Source organism: Neophocaena asiaeorientalis, unplaced genomic scaffold, assembly GCF_003031525.2.
Source record: "Neophocaena asiaeorientalis asiaeorientalis breed wild unplaced genomic scaffold, Neophocaena_asiaeorientalis_V1.1 scaffold70, whole genome shotgun sequence".
NCBI classification, from domain to species: Eukaryota; Metazoa; Chordata; class Mammalia; order Artiodactyla; family Phocoenidae; genus Neophocaena; species Neophocaena asiaeorientalis.
In genome coordinates, this window is record NW_020175410.1 from 13,719,210 (window position 1) to 13,746,441 (window position 27,232).

The window sequence follows — 27,232 nt, forward strand, 5'->3', positions numbered from 1 at the left end:
TGAGATGCTTTGTATTATAAGTCTCTAATACTGCTTTCATTTTTTTCATTAGGCTGTGCCTGCTGTTTTAATTGAGTAATTTCCATTATTCTGTCTTCCAGATCACTTAAATTCTGTCTTCTGCATTATTCATTCTGCTATTCATTGCCTTTAGCTCAGCTTTTGTCTCGGCAAATGAATTTTCTAATTTGTCTTGGCTCTTCCTTAGAGTTTCTCTTTCCTTTTTATAGTACTCTGCATTTCTGTCTCTAGGCTTTCTTAATTCCTTCAGTATTTTCATTACTCCCTTTTGAAGTCGGTGTCTGTTAGACTGAAGAAGTCTGTTTCCTTGTTTATTCCTTCAAGGGAATTCTCTTGGTCTTTCAACTGGGAGCATTTCCTCTGCTTCTTCATTTTGCTTATATTTCTCTTACTCTGTGAGTTTAGGAGAAACAGTTATCTCCTCTAGTCTTGGAGGGCTATTTATATGCGGAAGCATCCCTGCATAGCTTATGTGGGTTTAATTTTTTTTTTGGCATGAGGGCTGTTTTTGGTTTGGATGCTTGCCATCTCTTTCCTCAGTGTGTGCTGGCCATTATCCCCTTGATGGGACCATGCAGGTGCATGGCCCGCGCACGCTCCCAGGAGGGGAGGGGCAGCGGTTGGTGCCCAGGCGTGGGACACTTGGTGGTGGCAGTGGTCTGCACCTGCCTCTGCAGTCCAAGATGGCAGTGGCGGCTTGTACCCTCCCCCTGAGTGCACATAGGCTGTACCCTGCTGCCTGAGAGTGCACATGTGGAGAAAGAAGCTCCAATGGTATTACTGCCCCTCTCCTTGCATGCCCCCCAACAATGGCACCTTACCTCTCTGGCGGGCCCAGGCTTATTCCTGTACTGTCTCGGTTGTGGTGCACCACACCCTAGCCCCCCTCAGGCTGTCTTCATGCAGCCAACCCCAGTCCTCTGCCTAGGTGTGACCTCCAAAGCCCAAGCCTCAGCACCCAGCCCCCACCTGCCGCAGCGGACAAGCATCTCAGGCTGGGGAATGCTGGGCAGCACACTGACCGTCTGTGCAGGTCTCTCTCCGCTTTCCCCTCTGCATACTGGTTGCTGCGCTCTCCTCCAAGGCTCTGAAGCTCCCCCTCTGTCCCAGCTGATCTCCCCACCAGTGAGAGGGCTTTCCAGTGTGTGGAAACCTTTCACAGTTCCCTCCCCGGAGCACAGGTCCTGTCACGATTCCTTTCTCTCTTTTTTTTTTCTTTATTCTTTAGTCCTACACAGTTACATGGAGAGTTTCTTGCCCTTTTGGAAATCTGCGGTGTTCTGCCAGCATTCACTAGATATTCTGTGAGAACCGTTCCGCACGTTAGATATATTTTTGATGTATTTGTGGGAGAAGGTGAGCTCCCTGTCCTGCTCCTTCACCATCTTGATCTGATCCTCCAACATATCAGTGTCTTTAGATTTCTCTTCTGTGACTGGCATTATATATTCTGAGTTGGTTTGATTTATAAGAATGAGTTGAGATTTCCTTACTAGGCCTGGAATAGACAAAATGTAAAGTGAATTGATCTTTTTGTTTATTGATTCTAGGAGCTGCATGCTGCTTCCCTTGAACAGAATCTTCTAGATCAAATTCGAATAGTTTTTCCAAACGCCATTTTTTCTGTTTGGGTTGATCAGCAAGCTTACATATTTATCCGGATTGGTAGGTGCCATTGTAATATTTTCCATCATACTCTTCACAGTAGCACTGAATCCAAAGCAGAGGTAAATGCACACTAATGACCTTTATTTTCTACACAGTTGCACTAATACCAGCTGCTCCTTATGGAAGGCTGGAAACTGATAGCAAACTCCTTATTCAGCCAAAGACCCATGAAGCCAAAGAGAATACATTTTCAAAAGCAGATAATGCACGTGGAAAATTTCATAATTTTGGAGAAGACCAAAAAGGATTGACAAGAGAACTTCAAACCAAGCAACTTCAATCAAATACTGTAGGAGTCACTGGGTCAAAAGAAACAGATTCAGAGGATACAATTGACTCATCATTAATACCAAGCTTATGGACTGTGATAGGAAGCATTTTTTCTTTTGGGTCTGAGAAGAAACAAGACACATCCTGGGGGTTAACTGAAATCAATGCATTCAAAAATATGCAGTCAAAAGTTGTTCCTCTGGATAATATTTTCAGAGTATGTAAATCTCAGCCTCCCAGCATATGTAATGCATCAGCAACTTCTCTGTTTCACAAACATTATACCATTCATGTATTTCCATGGGACCAGGAATATTTTGATGTGGAGCCCAGCTTTACTGTGACCTATGGAAAGCTAGTTAAACTACTTTCTCCAAAGCAACAGCAAAGTAAAATGAAGCAAAATGTCCTGTCACCTGAAAAAGAGAAGCAGATGTCAGAACCACTAGATCAAAAACAGAGTAGCCCAGACCATAGTCAAGAAGGTGGCAATGCCTGTGTGCTAAAGGTAGTCTGGAATGGACTTGAGGAATTGGAGAATGCCATTAAATACACCAAAAACTTAGAAGCTCTTCATCTTGGGAAAGTTTGGGTTAGTATAAATCTTTTTTTTTAATTGAAATATAGTTGCTTTACAGTGTTGTGTTAATTTCTGGTGTACATCACATGGGTTAGTATAAATCTTATAATTGGGGAGGAAGTAATTTTATGTTGCTTGAACTTCCCCAAATTATGAACTAAAATAATATTTTATATACAAATTGAAAACCAGTATAATAAATAGTATCTAAAGTTCCTGCGGGGACACATTTCTGATTGCAGGGTAAAGTCCTTGTTTGGGTAGGGTTTGTGTATTTCCTGGCTAAGTAAACTTGGACCGGCATAAGCTAAGATTGGTGCAAGCCCAGAGAGGTCAAAATTATTTGCCTGGGGTTATTAGCTAATAAGTAGAACTAGGATTCAAACCCAGGCAGGCTGACTCTTGAGTTCATGCTTTGATTGGAGTGCCCTACAAAGCCTCACATCTTTAATGCCTGCAGAAGATGTGTTTCCCAGTTCTTGAAAGCAAAGGAAGGACTTGTTATGTATTGGGGGAAATGCCCAGTGTAGGGAGAGACCCACTACATGAGATGACCTGGATTCAAATGTACCCAGAAGGTCCTTACCCTGCTGGTATTGGCTCTTTAACTTGTGTGTGATGGAGAGCAAAGTAGAGCAGCTAGCGTTTCACCTTCTCATCCTAGCCTCAAATATTTTTTTTTAAGGTTTTTTTTTTTGATGCAGACCATTTTTAAAAGTCTTTATTGAATTTGTTACAATATTGCTTCTGCTTTATGTTTTGGTTTTTTGGCCACAAGGCATGTGGGATCCTAGCTCCCCAACCAGGGATTGAACCCACACCCCCTGCATTGGAAGGTGAAGTTTTTTTGTTTTTTTGTGGTTTTTTTTGCGGTATGCGGGCCTCTCACTGCTGTGGCCTCTCCGGTTGCGGAGCACAGGCTCCGGATGCGCAGGCTCAACGGCCATGGCTCACGGGCCCAGCCGCTCCGCGGCACGCGGGATCCCCCCGGACCGGGCCACAAACCCGTGTCCCCTGCATCGGCAGGTGGACTCTCAACCACTGCACCATCAGGGAAGCCCAGAAGGTGAAGTTTTAACCACTGGACTGCCAGGGAAGTCCCTGGCCTCAAATATTAACACGAATTTTATATGAAATGAGTCACCAGCCCCCTTTATTTGAACCTAATTTTGAACGATTGTGAAATGAAACTTCAGGGTGAGAAGGGAGGAAATTGTTAGGACAGGGAAGAACAATGGGAAGGAAAGGGGGTCTCCTTTGTAGGTTTCTTTTACTCTCACAGTTTTACCTATGACCTTTATGTAGGCGACTTACAAAATTTTAATCTCTCAGCCTACATCATTTTCTAAAGCTCCAACGATGCCTCATGTTTTCTGTTAGCTCTAATCTCTTACTTAAGAAGATCCCACTGCATCTTCAAAATCAAATTGTCTAACACTGAACTTACTATGACTTATCTCTTTCTATTAATGGTTCTGCCATTAGGTAGGAAATACCATTATTTCCTTGATATTACATGGTGAGGACGGGGTGAAAAAGGGATAACAGTCAAGTCCTGGAGAACAGGTAAGATGGCAGTGAGGAGCCCGCACTTCCCATTCTGCTTCAAAGGTTGGGAGAATGACCAGTGAGGAGTGGCAGTAGCTGCCATCAGATACTCAAACAGGCTTGACTGGATAGATCAAAACTGATCACCTTCTGAAGAGGATGTTAAAAGAAACAAATGTAGGGGAAAAATTGAAATGTGTTATAACAGTACCTGAACGCCCATCTGGTTATATTATAAATCATGATAGCGTCTATCATTTGCCTGAATTGATAGAAGTTAACATCAGTATTTATGCTATGGAGTATTTCTTAATCAAGCTTTTAACATATTTATATTTTTTATTTATTTTTATATATTTCAGATCCCAGATGACCTGAGAAAGAGGCTAAATATAGAAATGCATGCAGTAGTCAAAATAACTCCAGTGGAAATTACCCCTAAAATTCCAAGATTTCTAAAATTACAACCTAGAGAAAACTTAGTGAGTTCAGATTTATATGTTACATCACAGTTTTACATGTGTTGTAAAATTTCTAGTTGCTTTAGTTAAGTAATAAGAATGTACTCCTTTATGCTAGAAGAGCAAGGAAGTCTTTTTTTCTTTTTATTTTATTGTGGTAAAATATATATAAGATAAAATGCTATTGTAACCATTTTTAAGTGTGCAGTTCAGTGGCATTAAGTACATTTATAATGCTGTGAAATCATCACCACTATCTATTTCCAAAACTTTTCCATCACCCCAAGCAGAAACTCTGTGCCCGTTAAGCCATCACTCCCCATCCTTCCCTCCCCCAGTTCCTGGTAACCTCTCATCTGTATTCAGTCTCTGTGAATTTACTTATTCTAGATCTTATATGTAAGTGGAATCATACAATATTTGCCCTTTGTGTCTTGCTTATTTCATTTAACATGTTTTCAGGGTTCATCCACACTATAGCATATATCAGAACTTCATTCCTATTTATGGCTAAATAATATTCCATTGTATGTATATACCACATTTTGTTTATCCATTCATCTGTTGATGGACATGGGTTATTTCTGCCTTTTTAACTATTGTGAATAGTGCTGCTGTGGATGTTTATGTACAAGTATTTGTTTGAGTCCCTGCTTTCAGTTCTTTTGGGTACATACCTAGGAGTTGAGTTGCTGGGTCATATGGCAATTCTATGTTTAACTTTTTGAGAAACCAAGAAGTCTTTAATAAGCAATACACATATCAATTGTGCCAATGCAAATATGGATAACTTGGCTTTTAAAAGTTTGGTATTTTTGCTACATCTGGGTAATCTTTTAAAAAATTCTCATATGTTTCGGTATTAACATTGCAGCATAAAAGAGAGCTAGATTGTTTTACTTTTCAACACTGTTAATTTAGTAGAAATTGATAATGGTCAGGAAATGAGGTATGGAACTTAACTTTAAAATCTTTTTAATAGGGTATCATCATCTGTACCAGTTTAGATTACCAGTCTCAGAGAATTATAATACAGGAAAATTATTATATGTTTAAAAAATTCCAGACATAATTTAATCCTTCTCTGATAATTCGAGTGATACTTCTGGATCCTCTGGATATCGATGGTCATTATGTCAGGGTCATTATATAACCATTTTAACAGATCTTTCTACTTGATGAAACCCCAGGTAAGATAGCTTATGTTTTGTGACTAGAGAAGAAGAAAACAAATAGAATAAATGCCATTTCCATAATAGTATGCAACTGAGCATTTAACACATTGGCTGAACAGTATACAGTGATTTGTAGTTTTCTTCGAACTTTTTGGTTATTGATCTTAGGGTTTTTTTAAATTTTTATTTTATATTATAGTTAATTTACAACGTTTCATTAGTTTCAGATGTATAGCAAAGCGATTCAGTTATACATATACATATATCCATTCTTTTTCAGATTCTTTTCCCATATAGGTTATAACAGAATATTGAGTGAGTTCCCTATGCTATACAATAGGTCCTTGTGGATTATCTATTTTATATATAGTAGTGTGTATATGTTAATGCCAAACTCCTAATTTATCCCTCCCCCCCACCTTTCCCCTTGGTAACCATAAGTTTGTTTTCGAAGTGTGTGAGTCTGTTTCTGTTTTGTAAATAAGTTCATTTGTATCATTTTATTAGATTCCACATATAAGTGATATCATATGATATTTGTCTTTCTCTGTCTGACTTACTTCACTTAGTACGATAATCTCTAGGTCTATCCATATTGCTGCAATGGCATTATTTCATTCTTTTTTATGGCTTTTTAAATATATTCCATTGTATATATATATATCACATCTTTATCCATTGCTCTGTCGAAGGACATTTAGGTTGCTTCCGTGTCTTGGCTATTGTAAATAGTGCTACAGTGAACATTGGGGTGCATGTATCTTTTCAAATTAGGGTTTTCTCTGGATATATGCCCAGGAGTGGGTGGGATTGCTGGATCATATGGTAGTTCTATTTTTTGGAGGTTTTAAGGAACCTTCATATGTTCTCCACAATGGTTGTACCAATTTACATTCACACCAACAGTGTAGGAGGGTTCCCTTTTCTCAGCACTGTCTCCAGCATTCATTGTTTGTAGACTTTTTGATGATGGCTCTTCTGATCAATGTGAGGTGATACCTCATTGTAATTTTGATTTGCATGTCTCTAATAGTGATGTTGACCACCTTTTCAAGTACTTTTTGGCCACCTGTATGTCTTCTTCGGAGAAAGGTCTGTTTAGATCTTTTCTGCTCATTTTTTGATTGGGTTGGTGGGTTTTTTTGTTTTTTGTTTGATATTGAGCTGCATGGACTTTTTGTATGTTTTGGACATTAATCCCTTGTGGGTTGCATCACTTGCAAATATTTTCTCTCATTCTGTGCGTTGTCTTTTTGTTTTGTTTATGGTTTCCTTTGCTGTGCAAAAGCTTTTAAGTTTAATTAGGTCCCATTTTTGTTTTTATTTTCATTACTCTAGGAAGTAGATTCAAAAAGATATTGCTGCGATTTATGTCAGAGAGTGTTCTCCCTTTGTTTTCCTCTAAGAATTTTATAGTGTCCAATCTTACATTTAGCTTTTTAATCCATCTTGACTTTATTTATTTTTTTATTTTTTTGTGGTACGCGGGCCTCTCACTGTTGTGGCCTCTCCCACTGCGGAGCACAGGCTCTGGACACGCAGGCTCTGCGGCCATGGCTTACGGGCCCAACCGCTCCGCGGCATGTGGGACCTTCCCAGACTGGGGCACGAACCCATGTCCCCTGCATCGGCAGGTGGACTCTTAACCACTGCACCACCAGGGAAGCCCCATTTTGACTTTATTTTTATGTATGGTGTTAGAGAATGTCTAGTTTAATTCTTTTATATGTAGCTGTTTAGTTTTCCCAGCACCACTTATTGAGACTGTTTTTTCTCCATTGTATATTCTTGTCTCCTTTGTCATAGGTTAATTGACCATAGGTGCATGGGTTTATTTCTGGACATTCTATCCTGTTCCATTGATCTATATTTCTGGTTTTGTGCTAGTAACATACTGTTTTGATTATTGTAGCTTTGTGTTATAGTCGGAAGTCAGGGCGCCTGATTCCTCCAGCTCCGTTTTTCTTTCTCAGGATTGCTTTGTCTATTTGCGGTCTTCTGTGTTTCCATAAAAATTTAAATATTTTTTGTTCTACTTCTGTGAAAAATGCCGTTGGTAATTTAATAGGGATTGCATTGAATCTGTATATTGCCTTGGGTAGTATAGTCATTTTGACAATATTGACTCTTCCAGTCCAAGAACATGGTATATCTTTCCATCTGGTTGTGTCATCTTTAATTTCCTTCATCAGTGTCTTATAGTTTTCAGAACAGAGGTATTTTGTCTCCTTAGGTATGTGTATTCCTATGGTAAATGGGATTGTTTCCTTAATTTCTCCTTCTGATCTTTTGTTTTTAGTGTATATAAATAAGAGATTTCTGTGTATTAATTTTGTATCCTACAACTTTACCGAATTCATTGGTGAGCTCTAGTAGTTTTCTGGTAGCCTCTTTAGGATTTTCTATGTATAGTATCATGTCTTCTGCAACAGTTTTACTTCTTTTCCAATTTGGATTCCTTTTCTTTTCTGATTGCCATGGCTGGGACTTTGAGAACTATGTTTAAAAAAAAAAATGGCTAGACTGGGCATCCTTGTCTTGTTCCTGATCGTAGAGGAAATGCTTTCAGCTTTTCACCATTGATGACGATGTTAGCTGTGGGTTTGTCGTATATAGCCTTTATTATTTTGAGGTAGGTTCCCTCTGTCCCCACTTTCTGGAGAGTTTCTATCATACATGGGTGTTAAATTTTGTCAAAAGCTTTTTTGCATCCCTTGAGATCATATGTTTTTTATTTTTCAATTTGTTAATGTGGTCTGTCACACTAATTGATTTGTGGATATTGAAAAATCCTTACATCCCTGAGATAAGTCCCACTTGATCATGGTGTATGAGCCTTTTAATATATTGTTGAATTCAGTTTGCTAGTGTTTTGTAGAGGACTATTGCATCTGTGTTCATCAGTGATATTAACCTGAAATTTTATTTTTTTGTGATATCTTTGGTTTTGGTATGAGGGTGATGGTGGCCTCATAGAATGAGTTTGGGAATGTTCCTTCCTCTGCAACCTTTTGGAATAGTTTCAGAAGGATAAGTGTTAACTCTTTTCTAAATGTTTGATAGAATTTGCCTGTGAAGCCATCTGGTCCTGAACTTTTGTTTGTTGGAAGTTTTAAAATCACAGTTTAAATTTCAGTGCTTGTGGTTGGTCTGTTCATATTTTCTGTTTCTTCCTGGTTCAGTCTTAGAAGATTGTACCTGTCTAAGAATTTGTCCATTTCTTCTAGGTTGTCCATTTTATTGGTGTATAGTTGCTTGTAGTAGTCTCTTACGATCCTTTGTATTGCTGTGGTGTCCATTGTAACTTTTTTTTATTTCTAATTTTATTGATTTGAGCCCTCCTTTTTTTACTTGATGAGTCTGACTAAAGATTTATCATTTTTGTTTATCTTTTCAAAGAACCAGTTTTAGTTTCATTGATCTTTTCTGTTGTTTTCTTTGTCTCTATTTCACTTACTTCTGCTCTGCTCTTTATGGTTTTTTTCCTTCTACTGACTTTGGGTTTTGTTTGTTGTTCTTTCTCTAGCTGCTTTAGGTGTCACGTTAGGTAGTTTATTTGAGATTTTTCTTGTTTCCAAGGTAGGATTGTATTGCCATAAACGTCCCTCTTAGAACTGCTTTTGCTGCGTCCCATAGGTTTTGGATTGTCATGCTTTTTTTTCATTTGTCTCTAGGTATTTTTTGATTTCCTCTTCGATTTTTTTTCAGTGATCCATTGGTTGTTTAGTAGCATATTGTTTAGCCTCCATGTGTTTGTGTTTTTTACAGTTATTTTCTTGTAGTGAACTTCTAATCTCATAGCATTGTGGTGGAGAAGATGCTTGATATGATTTCAATTTTCTTAAATTTACTGAGCCTTGCTTTGTGTCCCAGCATGTGCTCAGTCCTGAAGAATGTTCCATGTGCACTTGAAAAGATTGTGTATTCTGCTGCTTTTGGATGGAAGGTCTATAAATATCAATTAAGTCCATCTGGTCTAATGTGGCATTTAAGGCCTGTGTTTCCTTATTGATTTTGTGTCTGGATGATCTGTCCATTGATGAAAGTGGGTTGTTAAAGTTCCTCACTATTATTGTGGTACTGTCGATTTCTCCTTTTATGGCTATTATTATTTGCCGTATGTATTGAGGTGCTTCTGTGTTGGGTGCATATATAATTACAATTGTTATATTTTCTTCTTGGATTGATCCCTTGATCATTAATGTAGTGTCCTTCTTTGTCTCTTGTAACATTCTTTATTTTAACGTCTATTTTGTCTGATATGAGTATTACTACTCCAGCTTTCTTTTGATTTCCATTTGCATGGAATGCCTTTTTCCATCCCCTCACTTTCAGTCTGTATGTGTCCCTAGATCTGAAGTGGGTCTCTTGTAGACAGCATATATACAGGTCTTGTATTTGTATCCATTCAGCCAGTCTGTGTCTTTTGGTTGGAGCATTTAATCCATTTATCAGTACATTTAAGGTAATTGTCAATATGTATGTCCTTATTGCCATTTTGTTAATTGTTTTGGATTTGTTTTTGTAGGTCTTTTTTCTTCCTTTCCTCTTTTGTTCTCGTGTGATTTGATAGCTATCTTTAGTGTTGTGTTTGGATTGCTTTTTCTTTTTTTGTGCGTATCTATTGTAGATTTTTGGTTTGTAGTTCCCATGAGGGTTTTTTTTTTTTGTTGTTGTTGTTTGCGGTACGTGGGCCTCTCACTGTTGTGGCCTCTCCCGTTGCGGAGCACAGGCTCCGGATGTGCAGGCTCAGCGGCCATGGCTCATGGGCCTAACCGCTCGGTGGCATGTGGGATCTTCCCGGACTGGGGCACGAACCCATGTCCCCTGCATCGTCAGGCGGACTCTCATCCACTGCGCCACCAGGGAAGCCCTCCCATGAGGTTTTGATATAGCAGTGTATATATATACGAGATTGTTTTCAGTTGCTGGTCTCTTAACTTCAAATGTATTTTCAATATGCTGCATTTGTGCTCTCCTCTTCTCATGATTGCTGGTTTTGGTATCCTGTTTGTATGTGGATGATTTCCTACCTTTGCTCTATGTTTGCCTTTACCTTTGAGCTATCCTATTTATAATTTTCTTGTTTCTAGTTGTGGCCTTTTCTTTTCCATCTAGAGAAGTTCCTTGAGCATTTGTTGTAAAGCTGATTTGGTGTTGCTGAATTCTCTAAGCTTTTGCTTGTCTGTAAAGCTTTTGATTTCTCCATCGAATCTGAACAAGAGCCTTGCTAGGTAGAATGTTCTTGGTTGTACGTTTTTCCCTTTCATCATTTTAAATATATTGTGCCACTGCCTTCTGGCCTACAGAGTTTCTGCTGAAAAATCAGCTAATAACCTTATGAGGATGCCCTTGCATGTTATTTGTTGCTTTCCCCTTGTTGCTTTTAATATTTTCTCTTTGTCTTTAAATTCTGTCAATTTGATTAACATGTGTCTCGGTGTGTTCCTGCTTGGGTTTATTCTGCCTGGGACTCTCTGTGCTTTGTGGAGTTGAGTGAGTGTTTCCTTTCCCATTAGTTAAGGAAGTTTTCAGCTATTCTTTCTTCAAATATTTTCTCAGGCCCTTTCTCTCTTCTCCTTCTGGGACCCCTATAATGTGAATGTTGGTGCTTTTAATGTTGTCCCAGAGGTCCCTTAGACTGTCCTCATTTCTCTTCATTCTTTTTTCTTTATTCTGCTCCGTGGCAGTGATTTCCTCCAATCTGTCTTCCAGCTCACTTGTTCATTCTTCTGCCTCATGTATTCTGCTATTGATTCTTTCTAGTGTATTTTTCATTTCAGTTATTGTATTGTACATCTGTGTGTTTTTTTCAAGCTTCTAGCTCTTTGTTAATCATTTCTTGTACCCTCTCAGTCTGTGCCTCGATTCTTTTTTTGAGTTTTTGGATCATCTTTACTATCATTACTCTGAATTCTTTTTCAGGTATATTGCCTATCTCCACTTCACTTAGTTGTTCTTCTGGGGTTTTATCTTTTTCCTTTGTCTGGAACAGGTTTCTCTGCTGTGTCATATTTTCTAATGTTCTGTGTTTGTGGTCTCTGTTCCTCAGGCTACAGGATTGTAGTTCTTCTTGTTTCTGGTGTCTGCCCCCTGCTGGGTGAGGTTGGTCCAGGGGCTTCTGCAGGCTTCCTGGTGGGAGGGACTAGTGCCTGCCCCCTGGTGGGTGGAGCTGGATTTTGTGCCTCTAGTGGGCAGGGCTGTGTCAAGAGATGTGTTTAGAGATGGCTGTGGGCTCAGGAAGACTTTAGGCAGCCTCTCTGCTCGTGGGTGGGGCTGTGTTCCCCCCCTGTTGGTTGTTTGGCCTGAGGCGTCCCAGCAGTGGAGCCTGCAGGCTGTTGGGTGAGGCCAGGTCTCAGTGCCAAAAGGTGACCTCTGGGAGAGCTCATGCCATGAATATTCCCTGGGGCCTCTGCCACCAGTGTCCTTGCCCCCACAGTGAGCCACAGCCAACTCCCCACCTCCCCAGGAAACTCTCTAAGACCCGCAGGTGGGTCTGGCCCAGGTTCCCATGGTGTCACTGTTTTGCTCTGGGTCCCAGTGCATGTGAAACCTTGTGTGCACCCTCCAAGAGTAGAGTCTCTGTTTCCCCTAGTCCTGTGGAGCTCCTGCACTTAAGCCCCACTGGCCTTCAAAGCCAAGTACTCTGGTGGCTCCTCCTCTCAATGCCAGACCCCCAGGCTGGGCAGCCTGACATGGGGCTCTGAACTCTCACTCCTGTGGGAGAACCTCTGCAATATAATTATTTTCCAGTTTGTGGCTCACCTACCCGGCGGGTATGGGACTTGAGTATATTGCAAAAGCACTCCTCCTACCATCTCTTTGTGGCTTCTTCTTTATCTTTGGGTATAGAATATCTTTTTTGGTAGGTTCTAGTCTTTTTTGTAGATGGTTATATAACAGTTGTGATTTGGGTGTTTCCTTGAGAGGAAGGTGAGCTCAAGTTCTTCTACTCCACCATCTTGTCTCTGTCTAGTTGCTCAGTATCTTTTTTAAAAATACGTGAAGGAAATTTAACATTGTCTTGATAACTGCAGGATTTTCAAAGTCAGATATTTTGCTTTCTATATATATTACCTTGATATTCTTAAGAAATCTTTAAACATGTAGACCATATTGTAAAAGTCTTTGGAACAGGGAACTTCCATGGCTCTTGACTTTTTTTAAGTTTTCTTTTTTAAGTTTACAGGAGCTCTGCTTTTACCTCGGTTATTGATCTTGGTGTTTTTTTTTTCAAAATTTAGGTCTTATGTACAAAAATAATTAGCCACTGCTCATTGTTTTTTTGTTTTTTTCTGGTGTCAGGAATGGAATATTACTACCGAATTTCTTTCCTGTCCTGAGTTGCATACTTTAGTGGAAGCTTTATGACCTTGGAAGGTCTCTCTGGGCTGATCATATCACTTAGGACTTAAGGATGTTTGATTCTAGAGGAACTATGAGTTGCTTTCTGATCCTAAAAGTCTTGATTTTAAATAGTTTTCATTTTCATTTTATGACTTCCTTTAGGTCTTTAATCCCATTGCACAATAATATTCAAAGAAGTAACTGACTATTTCTGTGATTTTTAAGAATGGGAAAAAGATGCCTTTTCTTAGCTTAGCTTGCTTTTGGTGGTAAGCATATTCTCAACTGAGCTTAATCAGTGGATCTAAGCTTGACTCTGAATAAAGAGAGCGAATAGAAATGGACCAGTTGAGAAATGGTAGAATAGAGGTTTATTTTCCTAGGCAGATATTATCTTTCATATATGAATTTTTGTTATTCCCTTTTTAATTTCAAATAGATTTTTAAAACTTAATCTAAAAGCATCAAAAATTAGCAGTGTTTTTCTCAGAATTTCTTAATACCTTTTGAACAGTTTATTAACACTCTACTTGTTGAGTACATCGGCCATATTAACAGAAAAAAAAAGTGACACTAACATATAAAAAGTTTATTTTTCTCATGCGCAAAGAAGTTTGGAGGAGCTCAACGGGGTTAAACTATGTAACCAATGATCTAGGCTCCTTTGGTCTTTTTCTTCTGCCATCTTTAGCCTTTGCCTTTCCTCCTCTTAGATGCAAGACATTTGCAGTAGTAATAGGTATCACGTCTGCATTCTTGGCAGCAGAAGGAAAGGCACAAAGCAGAATTCTTCTCCTTGCAAGGTTTCTCTACCTTTTAATTAGGAAGAGAAGGCTTTCCCATGGATTGCTGATTGTAAAGCATTGGCCAGAGTGCAGCCAGATGCATGCACACACAGTTCCAAGCTGGGAGTAGAGGAGTTTGCTCTCCCACTGTAGAGTTTGCTCTACAGTAGAGGGAGGCAAGGGAGAATGGAGCTGGAATGGTTATCAAGTGAGCTAGATTATGGTGTGTGTATCACTGGGCGTAGAGAAAAGGAGCATTTAAAACTTTGCCACTTGTGTAAATGTTTCTTCAGGCTGTGCTTTACTCGTACTGTAATGTCAAATCCCAAATCTGTGCCTATGAACATCATTTTATTGGCAAGATAAGGTGTTAAAATAAGAATGTTAAGGTTAAGTTCATGTATTAGAATATCATTGCTGTTCTTTCCTTTCCTCTGGCAGCTTAAAGACATAAGTGAAGAAGACATAAAAACTGTGTTCTATTCATGGCTACAGCAGTCTACTACTACCACACTTCCTCTGATAGTATCAGAGGAAGAATATATTAAGTTGGAAATGAAAGATGGTGAGTATATTTTATTTGTTATTTCAATATTTTTTCTATTAAAGAAGTCAGAAAAATTTTCATTGTTTTTCCAACTTGTGATATGTATGAACAGGAAACCTAATAATGATAATTAAACAGTAGATTTTATGTATCAAAGAATGCCTCTGTTTAAAATTAAATAAATTTAAATTTTAAATTATTTCATCTCAGCTTTAGTACTAACTACATTTATTACCTTCCTTTTAATAGGGTTGAAGGAGTTTTCTCTGAATATAGTTCATTCTTGGGAAAAGGAAAAAGAAGAAACTCTTTTTCTGTTGAGTACCAATCTGCTACAGAAGATGACAATACAAGTAATGACATACTATTGAATATTTAATGAAATAATATTTTCACATGTGATTGATTCTAAAGCATGAATTTACCTGTTACATTGCATCCTAAAGTGTATTAGAAACTTGAATGGTAAGAGTAAGGAATAACTTGACTTAAAATATTTTATTCTATAATCTCTTTAACTTATCTAAACAAATTGTTGATTTATCCTAAATTTGAAATTGATGCCTCCACACAGTTAAGTTTTAAGAATAGAATTGATCGTGTTAACTGGCAAGTGGATCATGATTTTTAAATCTTTTAGTACTGAAATAAATGAAAACTTAGCTTAGGGGTTTAATTTTTTTAATTCATATTTTTATTTGCAGTTTTGCTGCACAACCCATGTTGTTTTGTCAGTTCTTTATTTCTCAACTCTTCACAAATATTATCAGATAACTTCTCTTCCAGAAATATTTTTAAAGTGCTCCTTTTAGAATATTATGTTTTGGTTAGGATATTCACTCTTGCCCTTAATAGAATTAAAGATTCTCTAGTCATTTAGAATTTCGGTGGTTTGAAATTAGACATTATTTGTCTACTTTTGAAATATAATTTAAGGAATACCATTCAGAGAAGATACAAATGTAAGATTGTGAAAAGAAATAAATGTGACAGAAATCAAAATTGCAAATAAAGATATATCTGTAAACTGTATTAAGAAGATGACATTCTTTACTGCTAACTGTAAATATTTATATTCCTTGGATGAGTAAATTATTATTGTTAGGGCTATTTTAAGTTATAATCTTGCGTGTACAATATATCTTTTCTCTCTGGTGTAACAGAATCAGCAATTCAGTTTCCTGGGACCCAAGAAAAACAGGCAAAAGGTATAACTTTGAAATGTAAAATCGATTTTTCCTTGCTACTATAGGTCCTTCTGGATCCTATGGTAAAAGAAGAAAACAGTGAGGAGATTGACTTTATTCTTCCTTTTTTAAAGCTGAACTGCTTGGGGTAAGAAGTTATGGCCAAACTACCATGTTTAGACACGTTTGACATTATCTTTTCCAGGGCTTTTATGTGTAAATGTTAAATTAGATGTTAATATCATTGACTCGTCTTACTAATGCAGTAGTAAATATTTTTTTCAAGGATTGTTTCTGTTTTCACACCTGGCTTAGTAATTTGCCTTCTCTTCTTAGATAACTAAAAGTCTGAAACTTATTAGAAATTTTACTTTGAGAGTTGATTTGTGAAAAAAGAGCCAACTAGATATGACCTGGATCATACATGCTTGAATAAAACAATAATCCTTTAAAATTAATAAATTAATTTTAAAAGTTAAATCCAAAAACATTAGTTGAATGTTTAAAAATATTTCAAATTAAGTTATTCCTTCACTATCTTATTGATGTACTGATTGGGGTTATTAGTGTTTTCCTCAACTTTAAGACAAACAAACCTGAAAAGAACCTCCTCAATTTCTTTAGCTCTTAATACAATATAATCTCACATAAACATTACTTCTTAGAATTCTTCACAGAGGCCTTTAGTAGATATAGTAGTAGTGATTTGATTTCCTGCAATAGTATAGTCTATAAATATTTTAGTAAAAGGATTAAACTATAAAGTAACAATGCTTAAATGTGGCATAATACTCAAGTATAAAGTAAAATCTCTTCAGTTCAGACTAATTTTAGGAATTTATGATATTTATTTTCAGAAATAAACTGGCAGTCAGAGTCAGGAAGTAGGTCAAAGTTCTTATTTATATAATCTACAGATTGAAACTGGATTTCAAAAATGACATTTAAGAGGAAATAAGTCTTCAATTATGCTAACACTTTAAGAGCACCCATTTATGATAATTTTTGATGACAAACCAGAAATCATTTTCAGGGGGATATTTGTATGCATTAAGACAAATTCCTTAAGGAGTCCTATTAGGACAAAACTTTTAGTTACTGCACATGTTTGAAAGTAATAAAAATAGTTTTAAAATCTGTGACTCAGATTTGGCATTAATTCATTTTACTTTCAAGTAAGGGATCATTTTTAAGATGTTACTTTTTTTTTTTTTTTTTGGCGGTATGTGGGCCTCTCACTGATGTGGCTTCTCCCGTTGCGGAGCACAGGCTCTGGATGCGCAGGCCTAGCGGCCATGGCTCACGGGCCTATCCTGTCCGCGGCATGTGGGATCTTCCCGGACCGGGGCACGAACCCGTGTCCCCTGCAACGGCAGGTGGACTCTCAACCACTGCACCACCAGGGAAGCTCCAGATTTTACTCTTTTTATTAACTCATTAAGTAGCCTGGGAAGAAAAGTTTCAGAATTTTTTATAGCTAGATTTTACCCTGTTTCAGTGTTTTATCATGCAATTTACATGTTTGCAGAGGAGTGAACTCCTTAGGCGTCTCCTCCGTGGAGCACATCACTCATAGCCTCCTAGGACGCCCTTTGTCTCGGCAGCTGATGGCCCTTGTGGCAGGACTTAGAAACGGAGCCCTTTTACTCACGGGAGGAAAGGTATGTGGTTAAAATGTGCTCATTTTCACTAATTAGCAATTTTTAATTCTTCTCTTTGGGTTTTGATCATCTATTATATACGGTTGTTGATACCAGATATGGAAAGCATTAATTCATTCACTAATATTTTTGAGTGCCTGCTGTTAGATATTGGGAATGTGGTGATGAATCAGGTGATGGTCTCCCTGCACTTTTTCTATATCCATTGATATGATTGTATGAATTTTCTTTTTTAGGATGTTGGTAGGGTGTTAATAAGGTTGATTGATTTTCAAATGTTCGGCCAGCCTTGCAAAACTGTAATAAATCCCACTTGGTCGTGGTCTATTATTCTTTCCATAATATCTTATGGAAAAACCCAAACGAACTTTTTGGCCAACCCACAGATTGCTGGGTTCTGTTTGCTAATATTCTGTTGAGGATTTTTGCATGTAAGTTCATGAGCTATATAGTTTTCTGTTTTTGTACTGCATTTGTCTGGATTTGCTCTCAGGGTAATTCTGGCCTCGTAAAGTAAGTTGAAAAGTGTTCCCTCCTGTTCTGTTTTTTGGAAGAGATTGTATAAAATTGATGTTAATTCTTTAAAATGTTTTGTAACATCTCCACTGAAACCATCTGGGCCTTGAGATTTCTTTATAAATTCAAAGTCCTTAGTTGTCTGTTTCATTTTGGCAGGCATTTGGTAGTTTGTAGTTTTTGAGGAACTGGTCAAGTTTTTGAGCATAAAGTTGTTTGTAGCATTCTCTTACTGTGCTGTTAATAGATGCAGAATCTGTTGTGATGTCCCATTTCCTGTTATTGGTGATTTGTATCTTCTTTTGTTTTAATCTTTGTCAGTCTTGCGAGAGCTTCCCTGCCCTTTTAAGGGGCTTACAGTTTTATTCTCTACCAATGCAATATTTTTTCCAGGGCTACGGTGTGGTCTTTGTGAGTCTTCGTGCTTTTTTTCAATTCAAAATTATAAGGCTTTTTCATTTCTATTCACTTTTAACTCTAGTATCATAACTTTTTTTTCCTCTTACTAGCCCCGTTGCTCTCTTTTGATTCTTACTTAAAATATAGCAACTACTCCAATAATCTAAATTTTCACTTTAGGAAGCTAGAAAAAGAAGAACAAATTAAATCCTATGTAAGCAGAAGAAAAGAAATAATAAGAATTAGAGCAGAAATCAATGAATTGAAAACAGGAAATCAGTAGAGAAAATCAGTGAAACCAAAAGCTGGTTCTTTGAAACGGTCAGTAAAATTGATAAGCCTCTATCCAGGCTAAGAAAAAAAAAAGAGGATACAAATTACTAATACAAGAAATGAAAAAGTGGATATCAATACAGATCCCATGGGCATTAAAAGGATAATAAAGTAGTAATAGTAATAAACAACTCTGTGCCTAAAAATTCGATAACCTAGACGAATAGACCAATTCCTTGAAAGACACAAGGAGTCTGCCAGAACTCACAGAAGAAGATATGGACAATATAAAAAGGCCTATATCCATTAAAGTAGTTGAATCAGTAATTAATAACTTCCAAAACAGAAAGCACCAGGCCCAGATGGGTTCACTGGTGAATTCTACCAAACCCTCAAGGAAGAAATTATACCAATTCTCTACAGTCTCTTTCAGAGGATAGAAGCAGAGGAAATACTTCCTAACTCATTCTGTGAGGCCAGCATTACCTAATAACAAAACCAGACAGAGGCATTGCAAGAAAACTACAGACTAATATCTCTCATGAACATAGATGCAAAAATCATCAACAAGAGATGAGCAAATCAAATCAACCAATATATTAAAAGAATTATATACCACAGTCAAGTAGGATTTATTCCAGGTATGCAAGGCTGGTAAAATATAGCAACTACTCTACATGTTTTCTAGATGACCTGTGTCAAATTTCAAAATATATCATCGTGGTAGAATATTTATTTTGAAAAACAATATCCTACTGATTCAGAAACCAGAGTTCCTCCTTCTCACATAGAGGTAGCGTGATTAATAGAAAGAGCACATAGAAGACCTGAATTTGAGTCCCACCTTTGTTATATACTTACTGACTGTGACCTCAGGCAGTTTTCAGCTTCTTAACCTGCCTTTTAGGATTAACCTCACTTAAGAGAAATAATATATATGAAAGTGCTATACAAATGTGAATTACTTTGAGTGACAGAAAAGGCCCTCTGATTCAGCAAAAAGTGACAGGTGGGGCCTATACACCAGCACCCCTAATTTCTTTATTCTTTGGGGTCCAGTGACTTTAATTATAAATGCAATTCTGTAAACTATAATGATGGTAGTATTGTTGAATGCCTGCTAAATTTCAGACTTTGCACAATAAGCTTGGCTGTTTTTTCCAGTTCACAGTAATGAAAAGCAAAATATTACAGCTGGTACAGGGGTGTTAAAGCTAGACAAAGCAACAATGGTAAGAAATAGTAGATTGGACTTCCCTGGTGGCACAATGGTTAAGAATCCACCTGCCAATGCAGGGGACACGGGTTCAAGCCCTAGTCCAGGAAGATCCCACATGCCACAGAGCAACTAAGCCTGTGCACCACAACTACTGAGTCTGCGCTCTAGAGCCCATGAGCCACAACTACTAAGCCCGCATTGCACAACTACTGAAGCCTGCATGCCTAGAGCCCCTGCTTCGCAACAAGAGAAGCCACCACAGTGATAAGCCTATGCACCACAACGAAGAGTAGCCCCTGCTTGCTGCAACTAGAGAAAGCCCACACGCAGCAACGAAGACCCAACGCAGCCAAAAATAAATTTATTAGGGGGAAAAAAGGAAAGAAATAGTAGTAGATTGTGGGAGGAAACCTATATTAAAAGAATTATAGGGCTTCCCTAGTGGCGCAGTGGTTGAGAGTCCGCTTGCTGAGGCAGGGGACACGGGTTCGTGCCCCAGTCTGGGAAGATCCCACATGCCACGGAGCGGCTGTGCCCGTGAGCCATGGCCGCTGTGCCTGCGCGTCCGGAGCCTCTGCTCCACAAAGGGAGAGGCCACAACAGTGAGAGGCCCGTATACCGCAAAAAAAAAAAAAAAAAAAATTATAAAAACCTAACAGTGGCAGACATAGAGAATGGACTTGAGGACATGGGGAGGGAGAAGGGTAAGCTGGAACCAAGTGAGAGAGTGTCATGGACATATATACACTACCAAATGTAAAATAAATAGCTAGTGGGAAGCAGCCGTATAGCACAGGGAGATCAGCTCGGTGTTTTGTGACCACCTAGAGGGGTGGGATAGGGAGGGTGTAAGGGAGGGAGATGCAAGAGGGAAGAGATATGGGGATATATGTATACATATAGCTGATTCACTTTGTTAAAAAGCAGAAACTAACACAGCATTATAAAGCAATTATACTCCAATAAAGATGCTATAAAAAATAAAATGAACACAATCCAAAAAAAAAACCTAACAGTGTTCAGTCTTCTAAGGGGCACTTATAGCAATGTTTAACAAAATTTAAATATGTATACCTTTGGTGTAGTAATTACACTTCTAGAAATTTATTCTGAAGGTATAATCTGACAAATAAGTAAACATATATGTATGGATATTTAGTTTAGCTTTACTTATAATAGTTAAAAAGTGGGAGTAGCATAAATATACAGCAGGAAGGGTTTTGATAAACACATTATGGTCCAGTACATCCTCACAGTGGTATTGTACTAGGGAGCTGCTGCAGCTCTATATCTGTTGATAAAGAGGACAATGATTTGTTATAAACCCTCAGGAATACTGTAATCCCGTGTTCATAAATTTGCATAAAACGTGTGTGGAGTGTCTGGAAGGATGATACAGCAAAACAGTTGACAGTAATTCTGTGATGTGGGACGATTACAGATTTTTAAAATTTTTTTATTTATTTATTTTTTGTGTGGTACGCGGGCCTCTCACTGCTGTGGCCTCTCCCGCTGCGGAGCACAGGCTCCAGATGCGCAGGCTCAGCGGCCATGGCTCACGGGCACAGCTGCTCTGCGGCATGTGGGATCTTCCTTGACCGGGGCACGAACCCGTGTCCCCTGCATCGGCAGGAGGACTCTCAACCACTGCGCCACCAGGGAAGCCCCTATTACAGATTTTTTTTACCTTTCTCTACTAAGTATTTACAATTATTTCGTATTTTTTAAATGTTATTTTATAACCAGGGATGTGGATTTTCTTTTTTTCCCCGGCCGTATTGAGATGTAATTGTTATATAACATTGTGTAGTATATACTTGATTGATGAGGCTGAATCTTGGTGGTTATCACAGTGACAGAGGCTATTTCTGTGACTGAATATATTGAGAGTTCTAATTTAAGCAATTATTTTCTAGGGGAGTGGAAAATCAACTTTAGCGAAGGCAGTCTGTAAAGAAGCATTTAACTTATTGGATGCCCATGTGGAAATAGTTGACTGTAAAGCTTTACGAGGTATGAATATGGTAATACTCTACATAAATCTTTTTTCTGATAGAAAGAAATGTTACTATTTAATGCTGGTAATCTAATAAATACAAATACCTAATCTTTAACTTTTCTGATGGTCATTTAATCATTAAAATTACTTAGAAATTTTAAATCTGGCTTTCGAATGTTTTTAGTGTTTCCAATAAAAATTTTAAAACTCTCCATAAACTCTTTGTAGACTATATTCCTGAAAATTCCAACTTACACCACTCTGAGAAAGTTAGTATCTAGAATATACTCTAATGGGTATAGATTACCTCTGACTTGCTTTGGGAAACTCGTAGGGTGGCTACCTCAGGGGAGGGAAAGTGGGTGGCTAGGGACAGCAAAGAGGAGACTTACAGTTTATCACATACAGCTGACCCTTGAACAGTTTGAGTGTTGGGGTGCCAGCCTCTATGCAACGAAAGCTCTTTGTGTAACTTAGAGTCACAGCCCTCTGTATACGTGGTCCCTCTGTGTCTGCAGCCAGCCTTGGGTGGTACAGCACTGTGGTATTTACTGCTGGAAAAACCCACATATAAGTGGACTTGCACAGCTCAAACCCATGTTGCTCCTGGGTCAGCTGTACACTTGTACTTTTGAAAATCTTTGACATTTATATTATCTATTCAGTTTTTTAAAAATCAGAAATATTTTACTGAGTAGTTAATTTTTCGTCCCTTGGCTACCACTACCATATAGTCCCAGCTAGTCATTATATTCTGCTTTTTAATATAGTATATGATAGGAAACTAAGAAATGGCCTTTGAAAACCCATTACTTCATATTCTATAAATGTGGTTTCAGAGACATTGTCCATCTCTTTAGAGTCTTGCTTGAAGCCTCATGTGAAAATTTTGTTTGAGAACTAAGTAACAGGAACTCTTTATATTGGTTTATGAATTGGTATGTTCTCTGTTCTTTGAAAATTAAGTTGTAATTCACCAGGATGATTGAAGCCAAATTAATGATTCAAATATAGCAGTTCTAGGATCTCTAGGTGGCTACCTTTGTGTTTGATTTTATCTGACTTGTGATTCCCCTGCTTTCATTTATATTTTCCCACATCCTGCTTTTATTTTACTGTTTTGTTGTAAGCCATCTGAAATTCTTCGTGGAATGAGGCAAGGATAAATAAATACATATGTATAGAAATTATAGTAGCATATTCCTTTTTTCAGTTTTATAAAATTCAGTACTTAGTCCTTTGGGGCTGTATTATTTAAACCATGTTAGTGATTAACAGATTTTAGTGATTGGTATATATATATAACAAAATACTGTATTGATTGAATTTTCATAGTCAAATCAATATTGAGCTTTTCTAGTGCTTTCAATGGCAGCCTGACCTTTCCCAGCCCTCAAATAACAGTAAAACTATTTCATATCTTCTGTGTTAAGGAAAAAGGCTTGAAAACATACAGAAAGCCCTAGAGGCAGCTTTCTCAGAGGCGGTGTGGCGGCAGCCTTCTGTTGTCCTGTTGGATGACCTGGATCTCGTTGCTGGCCTGCCTGCTCTTCCAGAACACGAGCACAGTCCTGAGGCTGTGCAGAGCCGGAGGCTCGCACATGGTAACGTAACGCGTTCATTCGCTGGCTGCATGCCCTTGTCCTTTATCAGACAGCATTTCCAGTCTTCGTAGTAAATCTGCTCTCTTTAGAGAACAGAATATGTGCTATGTAATGTGTTGCTTTTGAGGCCTCTGGTAGCATTCTAAGGTTGCTCTGTATTAGCAAAATCAGTAGAGTCAGAGCAGTGTGAAAATTCTACGAATTCATCATTAGTCTTTGGGGCCTTTTCATTCTCCTCCACTTATTAGAAATTGCTGAATTGTATAGATTTACTCTTGTTTTGTTCATTTGACAAATATTTCTGTGCACAGTCTATATTCTCAGAGTCTTGGAGAGGAAATAAAAGTAAACAAGTACAATGTTAGTGCGGAAGACTGATAGTCATAATGATAGCTACCATGTGTTGACTGCCCTTTCGGGGCTAGGGGTTGCTTTGTACTCTACATGCAGATATTCTCCTGGTTTTACAGGTGAGTAAACGGAAATTCAAAGATTATGTAATTTGTCCGGGATGACACAACTAGGAGGTAGGTCGGATATGTTCTCTTAGAAGTATGTACAGGGTGTGATAGGAGCACATACACTAAATTCAGGGTGGTATGGGAAATTATCAGGGTCTTTTAGGGGGAGTTCATAACTGAGATGAGTTTTTTTGTTTTTTTTTAAATTTATTTTTGGCTGTGTTGGGTCTTTGTTGCTGCGCAAGGGCTTTCTCTAGTTATGGCGAGTGGGGGCTACTCCTTGTTGCAGTGCGCAGGCTTCTCATTGCAGTGGCTTCTCTCTTTGTGGAGCACGGGCTCTACGCACGTGGGCTTCAGTAGTTGCGGCACGCGGGCTCAGTAGTTGTGGTTCGCGGGTGCTAGAGCACAGGTTCAGTAAGTTGTAGCGCATGGGGCTTAGTTGCCCTGCAGCATGTGGGATCTTCCCGGACCAGGGATTGAACCCATGTCCCCTGCATTGGTAGGTGGATTCTCAACCACTGCACCACCAGGAAAGCCCCCTGAGATGAGTTTTGATGCAGTAGTAGAAGTTAGTATGGAACAGTTTCAGGCTAATGAAGATGCAAAGGAAGTGTGGTCCACAGGCAAAGGTACAGAGGTAGAAGAAATCACAGTATGTTAGACAATACTCCTTTGCCTAGAGCTTAGGGTTCAAGGAGAGGGTGGGACCAGGGTGGGGTTTGGAGGATTTTGCAGTCCTCTGCTGCCTCGAGGTTCTTAAGAGGTGAAATAGATAAAAAATGCAACCACAGTGGCTTGGGTTACCGTAAACTGGTGTTAATCTCACATTTGGGAATCCTGTAGCATCTGCAAGACTTGTTAGTCTAGTGTTTAAGGGAATGCTGCAGATTTCTAGGTCAGGACTCAGATATATGTTATTAATGCCTGTTTCAGTTCTAACCTCATGCCAGCCATACCTTGCAAAAGCTAGGGTAGAAAGAGATTGTTCAGGAAGTCATAGGAGTATGAGCTGTATTTTGCTTACTTAAACTTCCATATTGTGTTCTATTATCATCCTTCTATAATATTTATTTCAGAGACCCCTTTTCATTTACTTAATAAGATCTAGATGAAGGAACCTCACCTAGGCATTGTTCTGAGTGTACAGAGTTTACAGTGCTTCCTGTACCTTCATTAGATTGACTAGAGCCTGGCCAATATTAGGTCCTCAGTAGATAAACTGATGAATGAATGGAAGATTTAACTTTTAAACGGTAAAGAGGAGCCATTCCATTCATACTCCACCTTAAAGCGCAAGTTTAGGTTATTATTTTTAATGAATGTATGATTTTAAAATTTCATGCTTTTGTGTACTAAGTTTTTACACTATATTACTTAATTCTAGCTTTGAACGATGTGGTGAAAGAGTTTATTTCCATGGGAAGTTTGGTGGCACTGATTGCTACAAGCCAGTCTCAACATTCTCTACATCCTTTACTTGTTTCTGCTCAAGGAGTTCACATATTTCAGTGTGTCCAGCATATTCAACCTCCTGACCAGGTAACATACTACTTGTGAAGATTATTGAAATATGTCCCTTTTTTTTTTTTGGCTGTGCTGTGTGTTATGCAGGATCTTAGTTTCCCAACCAGGGATTGAACCCATGCCCCCTGCAGTGGAAGTGCGGAATCTTAACCACTGGACCGCCAGGGAATTCCCATATGTCACTTTTTATATAAATTACATATTTTTCAATTTTATTCATGATTTATGGCTTTAAAGTAATGCTTATGTTAGTGATCTTAAGGGTTCTTAAAAATCGACCTTCAGTGAATGTTTTGCTATTAGATGCACAATTTTCGTTTGTAACCATCCGAAATATTATCAGGTACTTTCCAAGGAAATGTCTTTTTATAAAACAGCATTTTTTTTTTTCATTATTAAGTTTTCTTTTTTTATTCCATTTAAAAAGAAACAAAAACCCTAAAAATTCTGAACTGCTTCATTTCGCATTGATAAAATCTGTAAATACACTATGGAAATTAGAATTTTTTTCCACTTTAGTGAGATATAATTGATAAGTAAAATTATATATATTTAAAGTGTATGACATGATGATTTGCTATACATGTACATTGTGAAATCTTTACCACAATCAAGTTAATTAACACATCCATCACCTCACATATTTACCTTTTTTTAAGCATTTCTTCTTTTAAAAATTTGACTGACTAAACTGTTTTTTTTTTTTTTTACCAGCACTAATATTCTGTACCCATTATGACTCTGGCACCCATTTCCAACATGTGGGTTTTTTCCCCCACACCATCAAGCAATTTTTGGACACCAACTGCGTGTCCTGCAATTCAGCTCAATTCTGACACTACCCAGAGAGAGCATCAGATTCCACAGGTTAAGGCCTCAGTTCTACAAGACAGCCCTCCACTTTAGATGCCAATGTTACCTGTGCTTCTGACTGGTGATAAGTCAGAGGTTCCTACTATTCCCTCTTTGGGTTCAATTAATTTGCTAGAACAACTCACAGAACTTGGGAAACTAGTTTACTCACTAGATTACCAGTTTGTTACAAAGAATATTAAAGGGTACAAATCAACAGATGAAAAGATACATAGGATGGAGTCCGAAACAAAGGAGCTTCTGTCCTTGTGGAGTTTGGGGCCTGGCCCGGTGGCACATGGAAGTGTTCTGGTTCTCCAACCTGGGAGCTCTCCAGCCCTGTCCTTTTAGGTTTTTATGGAAGCTTTGTTACATAGGCATGACTGATTAAGGCACTGGCCATTGTCATTGATTCAGCCTTCAGTCCCTCTCCCCTCCCTGGAAATCAGGGGGTGAGACTGAAAGTTTCAATCCTCTAGTCAAGGTTGGTTCCCCTGGCAACCAGCCCCCATACTTAGGTGCTTTCCAAAAGTCACCTCATTAACGTAAACTCAGGTGAGGCTAAAAGGGGTTTGTTATTAATGTCAAGACACCTTTATCACTCTTATCATTAGGACATTTTAAGGGTTTTAGGAGATCTGTGCCAGAAGCAAGACAAAGACCAAATATATACAAGCACATACAGCCCATCATCTCCTCAGGGGACTTCAATCCTGATGGTTTTAGTGGCAGCACGCTCAAAAAGAATGTTCTGGGACAGGCAAGCATATTTTAACTTCTTGTTTAAAATTCTTACGTCGACTCTAAATATTCAGACCCTGTGCTAATTAACTGTTATTGAAGAATAAAAATATACCTGTTATTAAGCATAACAGAATGGTAGTGGTATTGGTCATTGAATGTGTTTTTAGAATTATGTTTTATAGGAATAACAACCCTTAAATTAAAGGAACCAAAATAAAAATCTTCTTACTGGAGAAAGAGAGCAATCATTATGAATGTGATTTTTTTTTTTACAACTTTATTAAGGTGTAATTGAAGACAACATACTCACTATTTAAAGTGTACAATTTGATGAGTTTTAACATATATATATATATATATATATATATATGGAATCTAAAAAAAACCCAAA

General features: G+C 38.1%; 1 protein-coding gene across 3 annotated transcripts in view; it reads left to right on the forward strand.

The window, feature by feature from the left end:
- The window catches only part of PEX1 (peroxisomal biogenesis factor 1), a 72,574-nt gene that overhangs the window by 11,264 nt on the left and 34,078 nt on the right, over positions 1-27,232 (forward strand). For all 3 annotated transcript variants that reach the window (XR_003006180.1, XM_024767114.1, XM_024767113.1), the window contains exons 4-13: positions 1,572-1,686; positions 1,785-2,551; positions 4,450-4,569; positions 14,297-14,420; positions 14,652-14,755; positions 15,655-15,737; positions 17,118-17,250; positions 21,574-21,670; positions 23,090-23,260; positions 25,106-25,260. Coding sequence is in view for 2 of the 3 variants with exons in the window: in XM_024767114.1 (XP_024622882.1) it covers positions 1,572-1,686; positions 1,785-2,551; positions 4,450-4,569; positions 14,297-14,420; positions 14,652-14,755; positions 15,655-15,737; positions 17,118-17,250; positions 21,574-21,670; positions 23,090-23,260; positions 25,106-25,260 (1,869 nt within the window). In the remaining variant the exon portion in view is untranslated. The remainder of the gene's footprint in view (positions 1-1,571; positions 1,687-1,784; positions 2,552-4,449; positions 4,570-14,296; positions 14,421-14,651; positions 14,756-15,654; positions 15,738-17,117; positions 17,251-21,573; positions 21,671-23,089; positions 23,261-25,105; positions 25,261-27,232) is intronic.